This window comes from Phoenix dactylifera, chromosome 1 (genome assembly GCF_009389715.1).
Source record: "Phoenix dactylifera cultivar Barhee BC4 chromosome 1, palm_55x_up_171113_PBpolish2nd_filt_p, whole genome shotgun sequence".
Taxonomy (NCBI): Eukaryota; Viridiplantae; Streptophyta; class Magnoliopsida; order Arecales; family Arecaceae; genus Phoenix; species Phoenix dactylifera.
The window spans coordinates 17,675,216-17,698,951 of NC_052392.1; the positions used below are offsets into that span (position 1 = coordinate 17,675,216).

The 23,736-nt window shown below is 41.7% G+C and overlaps 1 protein-coding gene across 2 annotated transcripts; it reads left to right on the forward strand.

Annotated features, from left to right (window-relative positions):
- The first annotated feature begins 11,908 nt into the window (after positions 1-11,908).
- Positions 11,909-15,294, forward strand: LOC103701573 (cation transporter HKT8-like). 2 transcript variants are annotated; one of them, XM_008783694.4, is made up of 3 exons: positions 11,909-13,108; positions 13,766-13,990; positions 14,919-15,294. In XM_008783694.4, exons 1-3 carry the CDS (start codon positions 11,946-11,948, stop codon positions 15,115-15,117), a joined length of 1,587 nt encoding a protein of 528 aa, XP_008781916.3. In that variant the 5' UTR covers positions 11,909-11,945; the 3' UTR covers positions 15,118-15,294. The 2 variants fall into 2 exon arrangements, with proteins under 2 accessions (XP_008781916.3, XP_038971181.1); XM_039115253.1 differs by lacking the exon at positions 14,919-15,294 and having other exon boundaries at positions 11,909-13,211; positions 13,766-13,853.
- The last annotated feature ends 8,442 nt before the right edge of the window (positions 15,295-23,736 follow it).

Here is a 23,736-nt window from a genome sequence, read left to right on the forward strand (position 1 = left end):
TAGGAACCTCCAAAAATCATCAGGCTGCGGTGTTTTTCCATCCGCACAAAGTTTGAAGATGGGATCTTCAAACCTTTGTTTCTAATTTTTGTTTCAGTTTTGTGATATTTAATCAACCTCCTTCGATCCTAATCTTTCCTCCCTCATGAACTCAAAGGTCTTCTGGATTTGAATCCAGAAATTTTTTTAAAATCTATGATCTGGGGCGCGTTCATACGATGAACGATGTCCCGTGCGAGATTCCGCTGCGAACGTCGCATTGCATGGGGCGTAACTCAACATAAATATGTTAAACAGATTTTAAACAGGTTGAATGGATCGGTTTATGATCCAACCAAATTATTAAATGAGTCAAAATAGGTTAGACAGATCAAAGGTCTAAACTTGAATCCAACCGATTTAATAAATAGGTTTAGACAGATTGATCCATATATGATTCAAATCTATTTATATCAAACTTGAACCTACATAAGGTGGGTTGTTTGCGGGTCGATTTGCGGGAATAAGGAGGAACATGGGTTTGGGATGGCTGTAAGTGTCGAGGAGACTCCCGAGTTGGTGGGGATGGGGGTTGCGACCTTGGGACATTTGGACATGGTTTGAAGCTAGTAATCTTGTGGTTGAAATTTGCCGAGCAAGAGTTGTTTTGCAGATCCAACCCATCCTGGCAATTGCATAGATGAGCATGTTCTTTTCATTGCCCGCTTTCAGCAACGGCTTTACCAGCATTCGCATATCACTGTCGATTGTCGCTTTCACTCCCTCACGTTCGACGATCTAGGAGCCGTTGCAAGAAGAAGAAGAAGAAAGTAAAGGGGGAAGAGGACTAGTGAGAGGATAAGAGAGAAGAGGATAAGGAAGGCTAAAGCGAACACCTACCTCTCCCTCTTCCTCTTCTCTGAATTTGAAAGAAACCATTTGTTATTTTCCACATCATTTCCGAAAAATTTCCATATTATTTTCACATAGCACTTTAACAACAAAATTAGATGCGAGTTTTTTTTTTTTTTTGGTACAACGGTAGTTTATGTCAACCTAGCATGAACACTATCCTTAGCATCAAAAGAAAGAAGGCGACATAAAGATAAGGGGACAAAGTCGAACTCAGTCCAAAGAACCTTTTCCGAATGGTGAGCAGCAAAGGAGGCGACCTAGTTTGCAGCCTTATTTGCCTCCCGAAATACATGGACAACCTGAATCGAACGACAACCCGCCATTAGCATTTGGATATCCCTGAGTACCTAGCGCCCGACATCACGAATCTACTCAGTCACCGTAGAAGAGTCTTCTTCCAGGATTAGGCAATCTGCCCCTAAGCTCCTCCTCGCATAGGTGACTCCCTCCCATGCTGCCCTGAGCTCGGCTCCAATGGCCGTCATATCACTAGTGTGTCGCCCGCCTGTCGCGACTAGTCTGGAAGCATGATCCCGGATCACAAACCCAGTCCCTCCTCTATCTCCTTCTGCCGAGGCACTGCCATCAAAGTTTATCTTGAGGCGGCCAGGAGGTGGGGGTTCCTAAGAAATAAGAGTTACTCGAGGCAAACTGTAGTTGCGAAGTGGGAACCCCAGATGTTCCTAGTCAACCCCGGTGGACAAATATTGCAGTACTTAATAAAGTAACTGTATCCAATTGCAAAATTTGAAACAATATGCTAAAATTGAAAAAAATGCTTGAATACAGATTTTTTTTGAGTAATTTAGCCTATATGCATGTACATGTATATATGTATAGAAAATTATAAAATAATAATTATTAAATTAAGTAAAATAGTAGTTATCATAGAAAATTATAACATAATAATTATTAAATTAAGTAAAATAGTCGTTATCATAGTTATGGGGCTGAATCTCTTGTGACTGGTCCAACCATTAGATCAACTGGTCAGACTGGAACTCAAGCCTGCTGCATGAGTTCGAAGACAAGCTTCCTCTTAATCTTGCCATCTACTATTGTCTAGGCTCGGCTTGTTTATAACCCAAACTGTAAATTTGTTTGAGATTATCTTATTTTCCAACTGAACCAAACTCTACTGAGCCGCTATAGAGCCAATTTGAGGGCGCTCTTGATGAGATTGTATACGCCTCTAAATTTTACGTCTAACCAGTTATAAAATCTATTTGAGATGGACATTAATTTGAATAGCATGTACAGTTTCAATAAATTTTTGGCTTGCATGTATAGGTAGAATTTGGATTGACGAATTTTGATGCGATCCTTATCCAATCTAACCTGATCTGATTCTCGCACCTAAATTTGATGTAGATCTTGCATTTGGCTGAACCATGTTAAATTTACATCCTCTCGTGGCTGTGCGTGCTCTTTTCTTGCTTGCTATTTTCCTCCTTGCATTTGCCGATCCATGATGACCATAGATTTGATTTCCATGTATGCATTCCGAGTAGGCATCCACCAAGCATTTGTGAAAGGCCAAAATAAACTGGTGCATGTCATATTTTGCGTTGGTATTTCAATTCTTGGAAACCAGAAGCATTTGGAACCAAGTGTTCATCCTCCCGTAACATGGCACCTGAAGGGACATCATGCTGGCGTCGAACTCTATTGAGTTCTTTAGCTAGTGTGGGTATAAGCGTCGAGCTCTATCGAGTTCTTTAGTCCCCACCACCATCTCGTCTCGTTGGCTTCGAGTAATCGAGACCAATGGTTCTCCGTGCGGGCCCCCGGCTTGCCACGACAGTGGGAGCATCCCCTCGATCTCCTCAGCCAGGCTCATGAGCACCAGAAAAAGGAGCAGGCTTTGTGTGGTTCATTTCCATCAACAACCAGAGTGGAGAATCCACCACCTCGTTATAATCTTTCCCGGTTCTCCCAGCTTCTAGTGCTTTATAAGCCGTTTTCGAGCACCCACCAGAAGGGACAACGCAGCATGGAGAGATCCAAAGCACTCCTCCTCTTTTTGCTGCAGCCAAAGCACTCCTTTGTAAAGCATCATCATATATACCGGCTCTATATATGTTCCTTAAAGTGAGGCTCTAACTCTAGTTCAAGAAAAAACAAAAAGGAATTCGTGAAATCGAAGTATTAAATTGGGAATTTGGATGGGAAGAGTGGGGCGGCGAGCGTGTATGGTATGAGCGGATCAAAACGCTCCTGCTGTGGTATTGATGCAACCAACAGACGTATGCATGCAATACATGTCTATTAAAACAAATACTAATTAAGGTATCATGGTTACAATTTTTATTCAAAATCAATGGTAATTATTATTTGAACCCTTGAATCAAAAGCGGCATTTTGTGCAAGTTGAGTACATTTATTCAGGCATTCATGTTGAGCTTGTCATGGAGCGGCTCACCTTTCAGTTTTCACACAGCCGGTGGATAAACTATTGTATATTCAGACAATGTTTCAAGTACCCAAAAGGAGTTGAAGTCATGAACCATAAGTAACAAACCTTATCACTCTTATGTCAACTTGGTCTTGCTTTATGAATTGGTCTTTCCTATTTATGCCTGTCGATGACCACGAACTAAATTAAATATGCAACAGTCTCCACTTGAAGCGGACCCTAACGAAGATTATGCCGACACGTATACGATCATTGTTGCGACACATACTGTCATCAAGCATTAGTTCTCAACCATTACCAATTTGGTCGATTACTTAAAAACAGGCCTTGACAAAAGCGATGAGAGATCAACATGAGCATTTGATAATTTCATACCAATGGTGCTTTTGTGGCCACCCTTCCATTGGAGAACTTTATCCACAAACGTGCAAAGCTACCTTGGCTTGGCCTAAATTTGACGCTAGGTATATCGAGCGGATGCCAGTGTCACTCCCATGATCCCATCCTAAAGCACTACGAGAGTTGGGCATCGCAGTACGAGTGTTGAACCCACTTAAAACGGCCTTCGAAAGTATGAGGATCCATGCGGACGTGTATTTCATTCCACATCGATTATTCGCTGGGTAGAACTTGGATACTTATACAGGATCAAGGAACTCAAATAATACCTTCCGACTAGCCATTTTGGATGAGGTCCTGCATTGTTACAAATGGTATCAGAGCGGACTCGGCCATTAACCTATATGGACTAGGGGATACTGTAGCACGGATCAATTGGGGATGACCACGGATCAATCGTGGTGTTCGTAATTTGATTTGAATAGATATGAATCCTTAGCCTGATGAGGACGTAAGGGCTTGAATGGGGGAGTATGTGAGGATCCGTGCGGACGTGTATTTAGTCCCACATCGGTTATTCGCTGGGTAGATCTTGGGTACTTATACAGGGTCAAGGAACCCAAATAATACCTTCCGGCTAGTCATTTTGAATGAGGTCCTGAGTTGTTACAGGAAATTCAGCGCAAATTTAAAATGGGCAACTTGGTGATGGTCAGCAAACCATACCAAGCTAGCATCAGCTTAATAGAATTCACGGACACTACCGTATAGTACCGTATTTTTCTTTTTTTTATGCACAGAGTACGAAGCCCGCTTATCCCGGTCACCATCTTTTCTCAACATAATGGAGAATGTCATGTCTACTCAGTACCTCTTAACTGGCAGCAATTTGATTTTTAATATATTGACTTCATCATTGCTCTACAATTCCATTGAATAAAACGAAAAAAAAAAAACAACCCTGCTTTAGAATCTAATAGATCTTACTTTATTTATGTTCAGCATTAATTATCTCAGTCAAGGAATATATTGGAGTGGTCATGCGAGGGGGAATCAAACAGGAACAACTGTTTTCAGAACCTCAATTGAAAGTGATGGTAATCCAGCAAATACGTTTGATAACCAAATGAAATCGAAGCACCAGGGAGCTCAAACTAAGTTGTAGCTTGCAATCCCTTTCATCATGAACAGTTAGATGATATGAAAATTGCCGGTGCAACTATCAAAACATTTGAGGGATCAACGATGGAAGCACCAGCAAGCTTAAAATAAGTAGTGGCTTGCAATTTCTTTCATCATAAACAATTGGATGGTTGCAATATGAAAATGGATGGAACTATCAAAACATCCTAGAGATCACTGAAGGAGAGGAGAATCAAGGTTAATTCATATAAAAAAAAACACTCTGCACTTATAATGCGTATGATTGATTAATTCATATATATGAAAGATATAGTGGGAATCAAGATTTGTCAACCCATACTGATCGGCAATCGGAAAAGTATGATAAAAATTCAGACCGTACAATTTTGAAACAAACCGATTTTTTTTTTTTTGAATTTTTTAGCTGAAATAGGTAAATATTTCAGCTATTTTCTCAGTTTTGATAGTAAATACCAAGGGAAGCACCAACTTCATTATAACAAGTTGGCAAATTATTTACTAACTTCAATTAGTAAATAATATATATATAGGTATGTATGTATGTATGTATGTATGTATTTTATTTTACATGAAATAGATGGATTTTGGGGCCTTCTTTCCTGCTTTTAAAGCAGTAGTGGAGAGTATTTCTCGGCTCCTCTCTCTCTCCCTCCATGCCAGTTCACTTTTGGTACGGTCCGGGGCGAATGCTGGGGGAATTGACAAATCCGCTCCTGCAATTCATTAATGTCTTTCACTTTTTGCTGTGCTGCTTTTCTATTTTTATGGGCGAAGAGTACGAGAGTTCACTGAAAAACTGGAACATGTAAGTGTATACTGGGCTGAGGAATGAAGTGTGGTTACAAGGGAACTCACGGACAGGCAACTCAAGGTTGTAAGAACAAGTATTGCAACAAAAAAACTGTAAGTCCAAAAGTCATGGGCACTGCTATTCGGAATGTAGGTTGTGGATTAGTGGAACAATTGTCTATTAAGTAATATAACATGATGCCACTAAAATTTGCTCACACTGTGTTATCCATCATATTTCTAAAATTCGTGAATGGGTCCGTCTACTCTCATTCATGCACTATGATTACTCTTTCCTTTAAGAACATTATCTAGAGAGACAGAGACAAGCAAATATGTCATATGTGTATAGGGCAAGCTTGTTGATCTTTTTTTTTCAGTTTTTAACTCTCCATCTAAACGTCATTTCTTTCCTTCGCCGAATCAATCATCTTTTGGGAATGAGTAGATGCACTCTCCTCCTCTGATACAGCTCTGTCCTTTTTGAAATTCCGTCCAGAAAGAGATAAACGCAGAAAGTACGGTTGTGTCATATTTTAATGAAGATAATCTTGTGCACATCTAAGAATGACAGATCCTACTAATTTCAGTTGCTTTGCTCCGCTCTTCCTGGTGGAGGGGTCCCCAATTTTACTTGGGATGGTGGCTTTCCCACCATGTTTCTTAGAAGAAAATATACTCGGTACGCATGCCTGGAGATTTCATAGGCTAGAATCGCCCTACCTCAAAATAGGGACTTTTTTTTCTTTTTTTTTTTTGTTTAGAAATAGGGACTTCTTCAATCTATTATAAAGTATTTATCAAGAAATCCGGAAACAATTTGTTCTTAAAAAAAAAAAAACCCTCAAATTCTTTCTTATAGATATTGTTATATGAAACTTGGATGCAAAGATCGAGAATAAACAAAGTGGTAGGTTGACTAATTATCCAATGCTGGCTTAATAAACCACTAGATCCTAAAAACTTAAACCATTAAGAAAGAGATCAATAATGTATATTAGGTCTTAATATCCTCCTCAAGGTTGGCTTGAACCGCAAACATGAAGGTATAAATGAGCAAATCAAGAACGACTCAAATAAACGGGCAACTTCCTAGGAGAGAGGTCCTCGTTACAACTTGGGATATGGCACTCCCATCATATTTTCTCAAAAGATAAAAAATTATTTAAGTATGCAAGAAGTGGAAGAAGATTAATTTCATAGGATAGATTCATTGTTGATGAGCAATTAGGTTAATCTGAAAACAGGAACTTCTTCAATCCATTGAAGAGCATTTATCAAGCAATTTAATTATTAACAATTTGTTCTCTTAAGTATTTATTCAATTTAATTTATAGATCTTGTTATAAAAAACTTGGATGCAAAGATCAACAAGGAACAAAGTATCAGGTTAACCCATGATGTTAGGCCTTAACACCTCGCTCATGTGTAGCCTGGATCATGCATGCGAAGGCATAAATGAGTCAAGAATAATTCAAGAAAATCGAGTAAAATAAAGATCGTTGACTCTAATATAATATTAACCAACTATTGGACTCAAAAGCTTAGGCTATTAAAAAATCATCAATATTATATACATATACGGCATTAACGCTATTATTTTCGTAATTCAAAGTGATTATCGGCAAAAAAGAAAAATAAATTTTCCTGGCAATTTTCACTGCATCAGCTTTAAGATATCTTATATTTCCTAAAAGATGGGAATACGGCAACAATTACCTACAAGGTTGCCTGCAAGTATTTTATAGGGGACGAACCTAGAGTGCAAGGTTGTGCCTCACTATAGTGCTTGTGGGACAACAACAAAGCCTCATGCGCCACTTGCAGTGCATTTGGACCCTACGGCACTTATGCTATATCTTAATTCTTTTGCCTTACCCTCTCTGGAAGCGAGAATGTGGCATTTCCCTTTTAGAGCACTTGATGGGAAGCCAACTACAATATCCCACAAACGAGCCGACGAGCACAGATAAGTCAACCTTCTAAACAAGTGAGGCACGTAGGTCAACACTGGTCACCAGGTGTATCCTATGGTTTTTAAGTTTTTAACCCCCCACTAAAGCCCCGGAAGCCTCCACCACGAGAGATTATTGCCCCCGCCTTCCCCATGTTGGTTCCCACGAGCCCATTCATCAAGCACGCATCTCAATCCACAACCATAGGAAACGGAGATTATGATTGGCTATATGTACGACCATTCTAGTTTCCGCATGAAGTACAACGGCTCATTGGAAAAATTATATCCTACATCATGTGCAACAGGTGGTAGGGCTGCAAATGGGTCGGGTCCTGAGTAACCTCGATCCGATTGGGTTTTTCATTCGGGTCCTAATTTTTAGACCCAGATCCGCCTACAAATTTTGATCCGACGGTCAATCGGGTCGGGTCGGGTCCGGGACCGGGTTTATGTATTTTTATATTCAAAATTCCACTGTATAATAGCAAATAACATCAAGCAATTATTGTCCTTAATAGTAAAATCTGACCCAAGAAAAATGGGTCGGATTTGGTCCGGATCTGGGTCCGAGTTCGAGTCAAGATTGGGTGGACCCGATCCGACCTAAAAAATAGAACGGGTCTAAATTTAGGACCCGACTCGGCTCCACGAGTCCTAAAATTCGGGTCGGGTCGGGTCATGGGTCGACCCGACCCATTTGCAGCCTTAACAGGTAGCGATGCACCTCGCCATTCATGCATTTCGATTCCTGTGAGCCCTATTCATCATAGGGTCATCTTGGATTGGAGAAATTGTATCCCACAAGGCATGCACTACCTGGCCGCATATGTTGCTCATCACAACCCCTCATTCCTATGAACTCTCTTCATTTAGTGATTATCTTGATGCATCGTTACAGAAACGAACGGCTGTGATTGGCGGCATGCACATAGTGCTTGCTGCGCAGGATATAATTTCTTCTCAAATTGCCACCCGGTCTCGACTTGTCCATGTGGCGCACTGCTGGCATGGTGCAGGATATCAGGGTATGCCGCTCCTTCGGGCCACGACTTGATCACAGGTCCTAAGTTTGCGAGCACCGTTGCCTGCCACAACCCACAATATCAATTAAGTCCGAATTGTGGAGTAGGCGCGATGAAGATTTTTAGCACCTCATCTTTTCCTGCTTTTTTCTCAAAGATAACAAAGATAGCATCTTATGATAGAAAAATTCTACATCCCACTTTAAAAAACGCGTCTATCCTTTTATCAACAACTATGTGCTGATGCATTACCTTCAAGAAAATATAAAAAAATGAATGTAAGCGAATCTCAATTAAACCTGCCACCTTCCAAAGATACCGAAGGAGCGGATGGTAGTTGCTCGTGATCATAGCTACGCCTTCTTGTCACCTATTGAACTTTCCAATACACTGATTGATTCCTTTCATATGTACAATTTAGAAAAAAAAAATGAAAGTATGAAAAAAATAAAGTTAAATACTGTAATATGTTGTTAAGCATATTTACCATTATATTGCTGTACTAGTCCAAGTATAATTAATATTTTTTTATTAATTTTGATACACTTTCTTTATTAGCTATATTGTTAGGCTATATATTGATGTATATATTATTGCAATGGTAAATATACGAGACTGCAAAAAATTATTGCATATGGCTACCAGCAGCGGTTGCACGAAAATGGGAATTGTATTAAATGGGTGTGAAAAACATTCTTTTACACGGTGATCCTGCTCAAGAGGGATATATACTTCCTCCTCTTGGTTTGAACATCTTCCAAACAAAGCCTGCTGACTTCGGATAGCTTTGTACCATCTCAAACAAGCTCCATGAACATGGTTTGCTATGTTCAGTACTATTGTTAGTTTGGCTTCACTTCCGGTTCGTATGATTCTGCATTCTTTGTTCACCGAATTTAGGGACTGTTCTTTTGTTACTTTGTGTAGATGATATGAGTATCATGAGTGATGATCTTGTCAACATTTCTTATTTTAAATAGTTTCTAAGTCAGCATTTGAAATGAAAGATCTTGGTCCACTTGGTTTTTTTTTTGGTCTTGAGGTCTCATCTAGTCCTGATGAATATTATCTTTTCCAAGCTAAGTATGCTTTTAATTATTTGATTTCTAGAGCTGATCTAGCTGATAATAAAACTTCTCCAACTCCTTGTGAACCTAATGCTAAACTCATTTATTTTTATGGCACACTACGCAGTGGTGCTAGTTTATATTGGCAATTAGTTGGGAATTTAATTTATTTGATCGTCATCCATCTTAACATTGCATATATCATTTATCTAGTTAATTAGTTCGTTTTTATCAGCTTCGCACACCACCCAACATATATAGTTGTACTCTATATTCTCCATTACATTAAGTATACATTATTTCACGAGTCTCCATTTTTTGCGCACTTATCTTATGACCTATGTGCCCACTCAAATACTGATTGGGTGGATGATTCTACTCATAGATGCTCCACTACTAGCTACTGTTTCCTTTTGGAAGATTCTCTTATATTTTGGTGAAGCAAGAAACAAACAATTTTTGCCAAATCTAGTATTAAGGCTAAGTATTGTGCCATTTGGATACTGCTCAAGAGCTTATTTGGTTATATTGGTTGTTAGAGGATATAGGAGTTAAATACTATAATGTTGTCATTCTTTATTATGACAATAATAGTGCTATCTAAATTGCTCATAATGATGTTTTTCATGAATGCACTAAACATATAAAAAATAAACATCATTTTGTGTGCCCATACATTATTCATGGTACAATATAGTATCTTTCGTTCACCTTAGTTGATCAAATTGCTGATATTTTTACTAAAGCACATGCACCTATAAGTTTTAAGGATCTGATTTTCAAACTCAAATTGGTTCTACATTACCAACTTAAATTTGAGGAAGGATGTTAAGCAAATTTACTATTATCTTATTATATTAGTCTAAATATAATTGATATTTTTTTATTAGCCTTGTTATTTTTTTGTTATTAGCTATATTGTTAGGCTATATATATATATATATATTGATGTCTAAATTGTTGTAACGGTTAAAATACAAAACTGTGAATAAGCATATTCTCTCTTGTCGTACTTTTTTATAATTAATATATTATTCATCTACTGTGTTTTTAGAAAATTTTCTTATATAAAAAAATAGCGAACATGAGTGGGTTTGGCTTTGCGCTCGTATAAGCATTATGGGAGAGTCCAGAGCCACCGCATGCGGCAATGGATGAAGGATGACACTGAGGGCGGCCCAACCCCACCTGATTGTGTTGCACCCAGTCCTGAACTGACACGTAGGACGCAAAACATAGCGGGGAACGGTGCAACGGATGAGTTGCCGTACTCCAAGCACATTGAAAAGATTGTTAAAAAAAGAATTTACTTGGTGAAAGAGGCAGGTGCGGTCACTTTGTCTGCATGAACTTTTGTGATGGGTGGGTAGCTTCCCCATCGGATAGATTCCATAGTGCCCTGACATGATAGCGAACCATCCGTATTGTCTTAGCTTTCCTTAGTGATGTGATCCAAAAAGAAAAAAAAAACCCCGCTTAACTCAAATTTTTCAAAAAAAAATGAAAATAGAATAGAGCTTTAAGTTTTATATTCTTTGATTGATAATTTACATATAGAACATGCTGGTAAGGTCTCTTCTTGCACAATTTAGGCTGTATTTCTCTCTCTCTCTTTTTTTTAATCAAAACTAGATACCCTAAAATAAATATAATTAATAAAAATATTTTTAAAAAAATTAAATTTAAAAATATTTTAGAAAAAACTGAAATTCTTAACGAGGTACATTTCGACATCTACATCAACTCTGCCTCTTATTGCTCCGCCTGAATTTTCTTGGATAGAAAATTATGCTCAATCAAAGTCTTATTCAAAAAGAAAACTTTCGAGTTGACTGACCTATTTCGATGCCTAAACGATAGAATTTCAGCCCAAAGTTGTAAATCTCAAAAATATACCTAACTTCAAGACAATATCATTTCAATTGGGCATCAAATGACCAAATTATGGCTTTCTGAAATTTAGTTTGCAACTCAGCTTCTTAATGTAGCGGATCTCGCTCTTGAACCCCATGCAGCTCCGCTCATAGTAATCAAAGTGGTCCACGTTCAATCCTTCTGGATCATAGAGCGGCGACGGATTATTTGGAAAAAGTTACCCACTTCGCCCATTATTGAAAAAAAATACAAAAAAAAAAAAAGAAGAAGACCCATCTTGTAAGATGAAATCGGCACTCAAGAAAGCAATGGCTCTTCCATTGTTGCTCTCCCTATATATACTCCTTCCCCTCCCATACCACAGAATATACCCAACTCCTTTACAAGCACTCCGTCCGCTTAAACAAGCTCGACCTACTCGAATGGAAGTCGTTCCTGCTCACAGTAAAAGTCTTATATATTTTCGCAGTCCACTGCACATGCAACCGCCTTCTTTCATCAGCTCTTTCCGTGATTTTGCCGCATCTGTTTATCAGTTTCTACTCTTCCATGCAAACCCATTGTGGATTCAGCTCTGTTACTTCTTCCTTGTTTCTTCAATTGGTTTCCTACTTCTAAAGATTTTGCCGATGCGAGATGCGGCGAGCAAGCCGGAGGACTTGGACTTGTTCTTCATGGCGGTGTCCGCGAACACCGTCTCGAGCATGGTCGCTGTCGAAATGGAGTCCTTCTCTAACTCCCAGCTTGTAATCTTAACTCTTCTAATGCTAGTAGGTGGGGAGGTGTTCACTTCCATAGTTGGCCTTCAGTTCACCAGGATCAAGCTCGAGAAGAAGGAAACCCCATATGATAAAGCTAGCATAGAGCTAAGCTCCAAGGAACTCGGCAAGGTCGCCGACCAACTTGAGCTCGGGACAATGGAGTCCGGTGCAATTAGTCCCGGGAGTGGCTCGGACTTGAGGTACAATTCTATAAAGCATCTGGGCTTTATCGTGCTGGGCTATTTCTTAGTATTTCACGTCATTGGCTATGTGCTTATCTTGGTGTATCTAAGCCTCATTCCAAGTGCAAGAGCTGTGCTTGAGGGCAAGGGGATCCATTTCCACACCTTCTCCATCTTCACTATGGTTTCTTCATTCACCAACTGCGGGTTCATTCCAACTAACGAGAACATGATGGTGTTTAAGAATTGTTCGGGACTTCTTCTATTGATCGTAGCGCAGATCCTCGCGGGGAACACGATGTTCCCTTCATTCTTGAGGTTGGTCATATGGATCCTCAAGAAGCATACAAAGAGGCAAGAGTTCGATTATATGGTGAGGAATCACGCAGAGATGGGGTTTGATCACTTGCTCCCAGGCCCGCATGCAGCGCTGCTAGCCCTCACCGTGCTTGGGTTTGTCCTGGTCCAACTCTTCCTCTTCTGCTGCTTGGAATGGAGGTCTGTGGGCTTGGATGGGCTGAACCCATACCGCAAGATCGTGGGCTCACTCTTCCAGTCGGTCAACTCGCGGCATGCCGGCGAGTCCATTGTTGATCTCTCTGCCGTCTCGCCAGCCATCTTGGTGCTTTACGTGGTCATGATGTATCTACTCTTTGCTTCTATCTTCATTTTTTATTTGCCTTTACCCCACATGGCCAACAGCATGCATGGCATCCAATCGAGATTGGAGAACACTTATGATAAGGTAGGGATGGGTTCGGATTGCATCTTTTGCATGAAAGAATAATTGATCTTTTTTCACGATGTTAACCGCTGGATCGCATCTTGCACAAATATGAAAGCACTCCAAATTTTTTTTTCATCAACTTTCATAGATCTTGAAGCCATGCAATCCGACGGATGATGTCACAAAAGATATTGAATCATTCTTTCTGGCGAAAGATACAACTCGAACCCGATAGTGATAGTGCGATACCAACCTAGTATCCAAATGCTAGAATGGAGGGGTTCATTTGAATATGGGTTCCGTGTCAGGCACCGAGGTGCCCTCTAGGAACATGTTTGTAGTGCTAGACTTAAGGCACGATTATACTTGTACTCTAGATGGGGCTCAGAACGTGTGGACCAATCAACCACGTTTGGCACGCGTGATTGGGTCACTAACCCACGCGCGCGCACTTAGATGTTTGTACTTGGTCACTACCGAAAGATAATGTGAATCAGTGAATGCCTGATATGTAAGTTAATTACTTTAGCTAATCATTCTTGCTAATTCTTAACTGCCAATTCTCATTTCAGGTACCTTCCTCCTTGTACTTCTTTTATTCCTTTAGGAGATGGTAATGGGCCTTCAGAGCGTAAGGAAGGTGGCAGCAAGAGAAAAAACCTTGTGCAAAACCTGACTCTCCCGCAGCTCTCGTGTTTAGCCATCTTCGTCATCATCATCTGCATCACAGAGAGGAAAAAGCTCTCCGAAGATCCCTTGAACTTTAGCGTCTTAAACATAGTCATCGAGGTGATCAGGTATGTTCCATGCTTAGTTATGACCTCAACATGTATATAGTAACTATTACTAGAAGGCTTAGGCCCAAAGTTTTACAAATAATTTGCCAAGCCCGCTCATGGTCAGGAAGGCGAAGTACCACGACCTACTTGTAATCATGATGGTCGTCCACTTCCCAAATTCCCATACCGACCGTTGTAGTGCCTTTGCCTGCCGCAAGTGTCTTGCTAACCATCAAACCGCAAGATAAAAAAACGTTTAGGAAAGGAAGAAAGATATGTACTTGGCAAAATGCATTCAGAAAGTAGAGGTGACAAGCTCTAGAGATCTAACACCAGCCAAACACGTTAGATCTTATCATGAGATTATTTGTTGCATGAATAATGCGGGGGTGGTGCTTTAGTGACCTAGTGTATCATTTAATGGTTGAGGACCTACTCATGTCTACACTCAGTTCCTCAGTTAAAAAAAATGAAAGAAGAAAGAAAAACGTGCAAAAAAATGAAGAGCCATAAAACCGAAGTTTTAAGTCAACTATCCACTCTGTAAATTCCTTCTGTAACTTCTCTTCTTTTTTTTTTGGCTGAAACTCTGTAACTTCTCTATATCAACAAATTCTGTGGTTGAGGATGGTTTAATCCACTCAGCTTCCTTTTACATCAAAAAAAAAAAAAAATAGTCAACTATATATGAAATCTTTGTTCTCCGCTCTCATTTTCTATTTCTTTGATATTTTTCACAAGCATGATATTATGCAAGTAAAACTCAGCTACGTCTTCTATGCTTTTTCCGAGTAGTGTCAGAGCAAAGGCATTTTTAATGAAGTCATATACAATTTAATTATTAATACTAATCATACCTATGATCACTCTCCTGTTTCTGATACTGTCATGTTTTCACTTTGAATGAGCATTTCAACTGAAACCTTTGCAAATTGATCGATCGCAGTGCATTTGGCAATGTGGGATTCTCGACCGGCTATAGCTGCAAACGTCGACTTAATCCCACCGGGCAATGCGAGGATACATGGGTTGGGTTTTCAGGGAAATGGAGTACTGAAGGAAAGCTCACTCTCATTGCTGTCATGCTGTTTGGAAGGCTCAAGAAGTTCAGCATGGTGGGCGGTAGCGCTTGGAAGCTTGGCTGATCTATGTATAAATGTTTCGTTTCTAGTGTACTATACAGTCGATAGCTCGCTATATAAAGCATGAAACAATGGGGAGGGGATTGGTTTTTGTAATCTATATCAACTCAGATAGTTTAAGCTATATAACAACTCAGATATTTAAAGCTATATAAGCATGCCACAGGGCTCATTCGAGTGGTTCAATTGATCACCGGGGTTTGAAATCCAAATATGATAATGATCAAACGATTGATTTCAAGCGCTAATTAATTATCGTTGTCGTCATCATGGTCTTGGTAGGAGAAAAAGATCAAGTCTTTAGAAAGCTAAAACCAGAAGCACCAGCTGAGACAAGCTGCAGGAGATCATTTGACAAAATAGTCGAGCAAGCAGTCACCTGCATGTGCAGCCGTGGACCCACAGCCAACCAGTCAGCCGGCCCATTATACCCTTCCTACGCACGTGCAAGACCCTAAAATTAATGAGCACGAATCCTCTGCACACCACAGAGTATGTGCAGGCGTGCAGCCACAAGAAAGACAATTCACAAGTACATATCTTATCAGACATAGTGCATATTATTTGATGGTCCATTCTGTTATGGCACCTATCCAAAGATGCATAGTACCTTACAGTGGGCGGCCCGCACCATAAAAATCCTAGTTAAAGATTAATTCTAAGTTTTTTATTAATTAAATAATCGACAACATCCACTCCTCCAAGTTAGTTTTATTGGTACCAGAGGATTTTCCTACAATAAAGCAGAAATTTGATAAAAGCTATCTAATGAGAAAAATACTACACATCTCGACCTCGGGCCAAACCGACCTCCCCGACCTCGGATGTTAACCGAGATGAATAACTTCGGCTCAGTAAACGACTTCGGCTCCGACCGAGAAGTCGCTGGCCACAGAAAACAATCGGCACTATCGATAAGGGCTAGCAACCCCAACAATCGAAAGCTTTGGCAGTCCATATAAAGTTGTGGCGGCATCACATCATGTGCCCCACTAGTGCACTCTACTGCTCACGTGGATTGGTACCTGCATCGCTGCTATACCACCGGCCACTGTCTAGCCTTCATTGCACACCATGTCGGCTTAAGTAACGACAAACTGGCTTTTCTATATAAGGAGAGCAACCTGGGGGACCTCAGGTACGCAATATACATGCAATATGCTACCCTTCTCATAAAGCCCTTACTCTATTAAAATCTCTTCCTTACATACTGTTGCCTTATTGTTCTTAGGCATCAGAGGATCTCCCGCCAGAAATCCTTCGGCAAGTGGACTTCTTGCAGAACACCCAGCTGAACAGTCCAGCGCCTAACGCCTCAACTAGCCTGCTTAGCTCATCTCTAGTTGACCTCAGGGTCGTCCGAGCTGTGCTCCTACTTCGATCGGGATACGACGACAACAGATCAGCGCTAGAGGAAGGGTCCAACCCCCAGCTACATCAACCTTAATCAAAGGGAGAGATGGCGAGCATGAAGTCGCGAGGAACTCATAGCGCATCGCATGTTTTATAATGCCATACTTCGACCTCCTAAGGGTTGTTGCAGAGCCCTGAACTTGCACCATCAAAGTGACCCGCCGCACTTGTAGAAAACGACCAGCTTAACCTGCTCACTCAATAGGTGCAGGTGTTGACCACAACGGTCCAGAACTTGCAGCAGACAATGGCATGGCCAGCCCAACCAAAAATTAGCTAGCATCACCCCCATTCCCAGTCACCAGAGCACCACATGTCCCAGAACAACCACCTCTCTTAGGACTGGGATCTTGAGCGATCGCATCAAAGTCTGCACACCCGGCTGAGCGCCCCATTTGAAACAAGAGACGACACACTCCAAGACCCCATTCTGGCGGGGACTCCGTCCAAAGCCTCTCTTTTATTCGTCTCGTGGATCCCCCATCTTAGCGGGGTGTCGACCTCGATAGGAGGATTGAGAAAATGGCCTACCAGATTCAGACCCTTAAATGGCAGGCCCCGATGGCGAGCAACGACCTCAACTTCTCCTCGAAGTCCCATTTCTCCTGGTAGATTATGGAGATACCGAACCCATATCGATTCAAGATGCCTCAAGTGGAGTCGTACGATGACACCTCAAATTTCTTGGACCACCTTGAGAGCTTCAAAGCTCTTATGAAGTTGCACGGAGCCATCAATGTCGTACTTTGCAAAGCATTTTCTATGACCCTACGCAAGGCGACTCGATTTTGGTTCTCCAGACTTCGGCCCAAGTCTATCCACTCTTTTGGGCAACTCACCCACCTCTTCATGATGCACTGCATCTCCAGCTAAAGATGACGCAATGGCTCGGACACACTGCTTGGCATAAGTAGAGGAAGAGGGAATCCTTCAGAGAATATGTCAGCCATTTTAATAAGGCAACACTGGAGGTCTGTGACCTAAATCAGTCGGTCACGATGTTTGTAATGAAGAGTGGCCTGCAACCATCAAACTTCCTCTTCTCTCTCATGAAGTGCTTCCCCATCGACTTCGCCGAAATATTGGCACGAGCTGACAAGATGTCAATGCTAAGAAAGCCATGGCCTCCTGCCATGAATCTATTGACAGGAGACCCCCCCAAGGAACCAAGAGGGGATGTGAGGAGCGAAAAGAGTCGAGGAGTGTCTCATCTTAGCGGAAGAGGGTCCTTTGATGGCTCAAGAAGCTCTCTCGGAAGTTAGAGAGATACACCCCTCTGACCGCCCCGAGAGCCCAAGTCCTTATGGAAATTGAAGGCCGAGGCTACCTATTGCCCCCTCGGCGGATGAAGGCCATGGCGTTCAACAAGGACAAGAAAAAGTATTGTTGTTTCCATTAAGATCATGGCCATGATACTAAGGAGTGTCTCTAGCTCAGAGACAAGATCGAGGCACTCATTTGACGTGGGCGGCTGGATCGGTATGTCCATGCTCTTTATGACCAAGAAGCACTTATTTTTTCCTCTAGCCCGCCACTTTCGGAGTCGATCGACAATCACCTAACAGTAGGCATCATCAACACCATCGCAGGTGGGTTTGCCGAGCCTCCAAGTGCCTTAGATAGCCGAACTCCTCAAAAAAGATGACCACAAAGCTGCCATAAATCATGCACGTGGATAGGTCATCGAGTACGGGGGGCAGCAAAGCCAGTCCCATACTCATCAACCTTAGCGGAGTATACCCCCTGGTTTGAATCCTTCGCCTTAAGTAGCAAAGCAAAGTGCACAACGCTCATCATCAGACTCAAGCCTTTGAAGCATCTCGAAATTCAGCAATTGAGGATCTTCGACGCGTACAGGTTGGGAGACCTTGACAGCGCCCAGATCCCACGAGCTTAGGAACATAACAACCTTCGCGCCTGTTATTAGTAAGGTTCATCGAAGTCCAAACTTATTTTCAATAAAAATTCTCTCATTGTGTTTATCTTTCAGATCGGACGACTGTGCCAATTATACTCGACTTGGGATATCCCGAGGATGTCTGATCCCCAATAAAGGAGACACCCCCGGGATGCTTGGGGACTCCCTAAACCGAGCTCTTTTGGGATCCCTTCGAGACCCCCATCCAGAGAGAAAAGAAGACGCCGACCTCCTGAAGACCGAGCCTCCTCGATTTTTTTTCTAGTAGCCAACTCTAAAGATGCCTCGAGGGTTATACTCCTGAGATGAGATGACCGAGCCCAGTCGGATTTTTTCTAGTAGCCAACCTCAAAGATGCCTCAAGAAGCATACTCCTGAGATGAGAAGACCAAGCCCGCTCGAATTTTTTCTGGTAGCCAACCCTAGAGATGCCTTGAGAAGCATACTCTCGAGATAGGAAGATCGACTACTACATCAAAGGCTCGGCGAGTCAAGCGACCTCTTTAGGTCCATATTGACCCGAGCAAGATAACCGGTTGCTGCACCGAAGGTTCGGCCAGTCAAGCGACCTCTTCAGGTCCATAATGACTTGAGAAGGAGAATTGGCCGCCATGCCGAAGGTTCAGCGAGTCAAGCAATCTCTTGAGGTCCACAATGGCCTAAGTAGGAGAACCGACCGCCGCCCTGAAGGCTCAGTAAGTCAAGCGACCTCTTTAGGTCCATAATGACCTGAGTAGGAGAATCGACTGTCTTGTTAAAGGCTCGGTGAGTCTACCGGCCTCTTTAGGTCGGCAATGGCCCAAGCAGGAGAACTGTTCGCTGCGCCGAAGGCTCGACAACAAACAAAAATTAAAGCCAAGTACTTCAAAAAATTCCTCTGCTTTCATTAACTTCTGGTGCATACAACAACCTCGGCAAAAACTGAGCAAAAAGAGCTACAACAAAAGGTCGAATCTTGGGACGACGATTAGGGCTTAAATAAAGAGCAAATAATAATACGACGCGAATCAAGACCGACATCAGGTACTTGGAAAACTTTTTACTTTTTTAAAAGTTGTATCCTTTTACACTGACCCTAGCAAAAGCTAAATAAAAAAAAGGCTGATCAACCTCGACTCACTTGAGAAAAAAGAAAAACAAGCAAAAATAACGAGGTGGAAGACTTCATTCTTTGCTCTCGCCCCCATTGGTGCCTTCATTGTCTGCCTTGGCCGCCGTCAGGGTTGCCGCCATCACTAGCATCGCCATCAATGACATCGAGGGCGAAAAAGTTCATCCTTGAGAAAAGTCATTGAGCTTGATCTTGGCATGCTTCAAAGCCTTTCCAAAAGGCGTCACTATAGTCTCTAAGGCCTCCTCTCAGAACTTCTCTGAGGCACCGTACTCTTCGACCGCTCCCACGACCTTCACCTTGGTGTGAAGCGCTTGCTCCCTTGCCTCAGCAAACCTGTCGGTCAGCCTCATTGGCCCACCGCCCGGCATCCTCGATCTGCCGCCCAGCCTCAGCAGCCCGTTGCTCCACTTTAGCAGCCCACTATTTGGCCTCTTGGGCCCTCTGTTTAACTTAGGCCAGCTCCACGGAAAGGTCTGCTACTTTCTGATTAGCAAATTCGAGGGCCTTTCTAGTCACGAAAACTTGGGCCTCCTTCACCCCTGCTTGTGTTCGTGCGATCAAAGCGTTGGCTACGCCGACTCAAAATCATCCTCGGCCAACTTGGACTTTGCGTCAGCCGCCATGGTCTTTGCCTCGCACAGCCCAACCCGCTCAAAGGCCGCTTTCCATTTCCCCTTGAGGCCACTCAAAGGCCGCCATGGTCTTCATGGACCTCTTGGCCAGCCACTCTATCTCAGTAACCATATGGGCATGCTGAAAAGAAGAATAAGAGTCAGAAACCAAAGTGAAGGACCATACAAAGGTCTCTTTCTCGATCGAGGTAACTGCTCAACTTTCATTGCACGAACCAGAGTACTATTTGGCCTCGAAAGTGGGGAGCAAGTAATTGAAAAAATACTGGACAACCCGACTTCGGGCCTAACCGACTTTCTGTCCTCGGACATAAACTGAGACGAATGACTTCAGCTTGGTGAACAACTTCGGCTCCAACCAAGAAGTTGCCAGCCATGAAGAACAATCGGCATAGTGAACAAGGGTGAATAAGGGCTGACAGCCCCAATAACTGACAGCCCTGACAATCTGTAGTTGCGGCAGCATCACATCCTGTACCCCACTAGAAGCAAATCAACATCTTTATTTGTATTTTTTTTCGATAAATGATGATGAACTTCAATGTGCTTTGTCCTTGCATGAAATAATGGATTCCTTGCCAATCGGATTTGCGCTCTCATTCATAATAAAGAGGAACATTATAGTCAGTATCCCGACCTATATTACCAAGCAACCTCGTGAACAAAATCAACTTTTGAACTGCCATCGCGGCCTCATGATACTCTCTTTGTAAAAGACAATGCAATAGTAGGTTGTCTCTTACTGCACGAAGAAATAATACCATATACCAAGCTAAAAGAATAACCAGTGGTAGACCTACGTGTGTCTACATCACCAGCATAGTCTGCATCTGTAAAACCTACTAACTTGACTAAAGCATAATTAGTATATAGAATACCATAATCAACAGTCTTAGCAATATATCTTAGGATCTGTGAAACTATATCAGGGTGTGGTTGTCGAGGACACTGCATATATCGGCTGACAATACCAACTGCATAAAAAATATCTAGCCTTGTGATAGTTAAATAGATCAAACTGCCCACAACCTGTCTATATATAGTAGGATCATCAAAAAATTTGCCATGCTATATACTCAACTTTAGATTTGATTCAGTTGGTGTCCGTATATTCTTACAATTAGCCAATCCATACTTATTCAATAAATCAAAAGCATAATTTTTTCGACAAATAAAATAGCCATTCTTAAGCTTAGCTACTTTAATGCCAGGAAATATCTCAATTCACCAAGTTCTTTCATCTCAAACCGTATAGATAGCTATCCATGAACACTACAGATCTCATCAATGTCATCATCAGTAACAATCAAATCATCAACATAAAGGCAAACAATTACTATACCTCTACTAGTATACTTTACAAATAAACTAGTGTCCGTAAAAGATAGAAAATAACCACATAATAATAAATACTCTGCAATTTTTCGATACCAAGCTCTAGGTACTTGTTTGAGACCATATAAAGCTTTCCTAAGTCTACAAACAAACTCAGGATGAGAGAAATCAACAAACCCAAAAGGCTACAATATATAAATATCCTTATTAAGATCACTATATAAGATAGCATTCTTGACATCTATCTGCGGCGTCGACCAACTTTTGCTTCCTACTAAGAAAATAAGTACTCTGACAGTAGTTAGTTTTGTAACTGGGCTGAAGGTCTCATCAAAATCAACTCTATATTTTTGTGAAAATCATTTTGCTACAAGCCTAGCTTTGTAGCATTAAATAGTGTCGTCATTCTTCCTCTTTTTATCTTCTCAAATTCTCCTCGATCTTCAAGACATCTAAAGGGCATGAAGATTAATTAGAAGGCAACCCATTCAACCAGAGACATCTAGATAAGGAGGTCCATATAGATCTTGTAAAAGGACATCTGAGAAAAAGATTAGCTATATTTTCCACCCCTATCCCACAAAAAGGGCACCCTAATCCAATCACCCATCATTTTCTTGCAAGAACTTCATAATTGTATAACCTATTTCTTGCACAAATTCGGCTCATAGCTTATGTGAACCAGGGAACACTACAACACGAGTTCATGGAGGCTGACTAGGGGCCGAACATGGTGCTTATGATTAGATATTTGAATGGATTTAAACCCTTAGTCTGACAAGGATGTCAAGGCTGCAACACAAATTCATAGAGGCTGACCATGGACCGATCGTGGTGCTTATGATTAGATTTGAATAGATTTGAATCCTTAGCCTGACAAGGATGTCAAGGCTTGAACGGAGAGAGTATGTGAGGACCCGTGTGGGCATGTGTTTAGTCTCATATCTGTTATTCGCCAAGAAGATCTTAGGTACTTATATAGGACTAAGAAACCTAAAAAAATTTCTTCCGGCTAACCATTTTGGGTGAGGTTCTGGATTACGCAAGTGTAGGTTATGCACATACATATATTCATCATAATACCAATCACAATCAAATACAATCAAAATACAATATTAATACAAATTATTTTTGCTTTTACTTATCTGGATCATAGCATATCATTCATATATAGGTGCAAAAATATTTATATTATGCAGGTCGGCGTACATAGATTCTTATCTCTTTGCTGACGAACAAACAAACCAATCACCTGCCCACACCGTGATCTATAAACAGGGGTGTGCAGAACCTTACTCAACGTCCTCTCGTTCAACAGATTATTTTCCTACAAAATCAAGTCAACATTAAAAATTATCCAAAATATCTGATAACCCAAAATCCTCTATTGATCACCTAAAGGGTCCACCAACATCTAGCACTCCAGGACTATCCAACAGTCCTCAAACCATAATCTCTCTGGATCAAGCTAGAGAAAGAGAACCCCAACTAGAGAGAAAAACTAGAGAGAGGAGGAGAAGGACAAAGAAAGAGTAGAGAACCGAGTTGCTCTCCCTCTCTCTCTCTCTCTCTCTCTCTCTCTTTCTACCTTCCCCCCATGGCATGCTCGGTGGCAATAGCCGCCCGTGGTCGACGACCCCAGCGGTCGATGGCCCAAGGTGGTGCCGGCCACGCACCACCTCCAGCGATGGTCAGCCAAATGAAAGAAGAAATAAGACCAAACAGAGGCTCAGTTTTCTCCATCAGTCTGGCGGCTTGCCGACCGAATTCCAAGGGGACAGTGGCCCAAACACAAAAAAGAAGAAGAAGAGGGTTCCCACCTTGCCTCTGGTGAGCTTCTCCAGCCAAATTGATGGCGAACACCCCAATCTCCTCTCACAGAATGCTTGGTGGTCAATCCTCCAATGGAAGGGCTCTCACGATTGAAGCCAAGGAAGAAGGGAAGGGGTCCTTTTATTGGCGAGAATAGTCCCAAATTAGGTAGGATTTGATCTCCCGTTTTCCTCCTTTCAGTGGATTCGCGGGGGGGAGGGAAGACTCCGATCAGGAGTCTCCCTCCCCCTTTCTCATGGGTTGGGCTGGCACCGTTGCTCAGAGGCTAGCCCAAGCACACTGAAATGTGGGCCTCTGCAAATCTTGCTGCAGGAAAATGTTCTATTGGTGACAAGAAGCAAGATAATATATGGAAAGAAGGGTAAAATTGGAATTTC

Coding starts and splice junctions, on each gene's coding strand:
- LOC103701573 (XM_008783694.4), top strand. CDS start 11,946: ATGGAAGTCGTTCCTGCTCACAGTAAAAGTCTTATATATTTTCGCAGT. Junction 13,109..13,765: donor GTGCTTTACGTGGTCATGAT/GTATCTACTCTT, acceptor TTCTCATTTCAG/GTACCTTCCTCCTTGTACTT. Junction 13,991..14,918: donor ATAGTCATCGAGGTGATCAG/GTATGTTCCATG, acceptor GATCGATCGCAG/TGCATTTGGCAATGTGGGAT.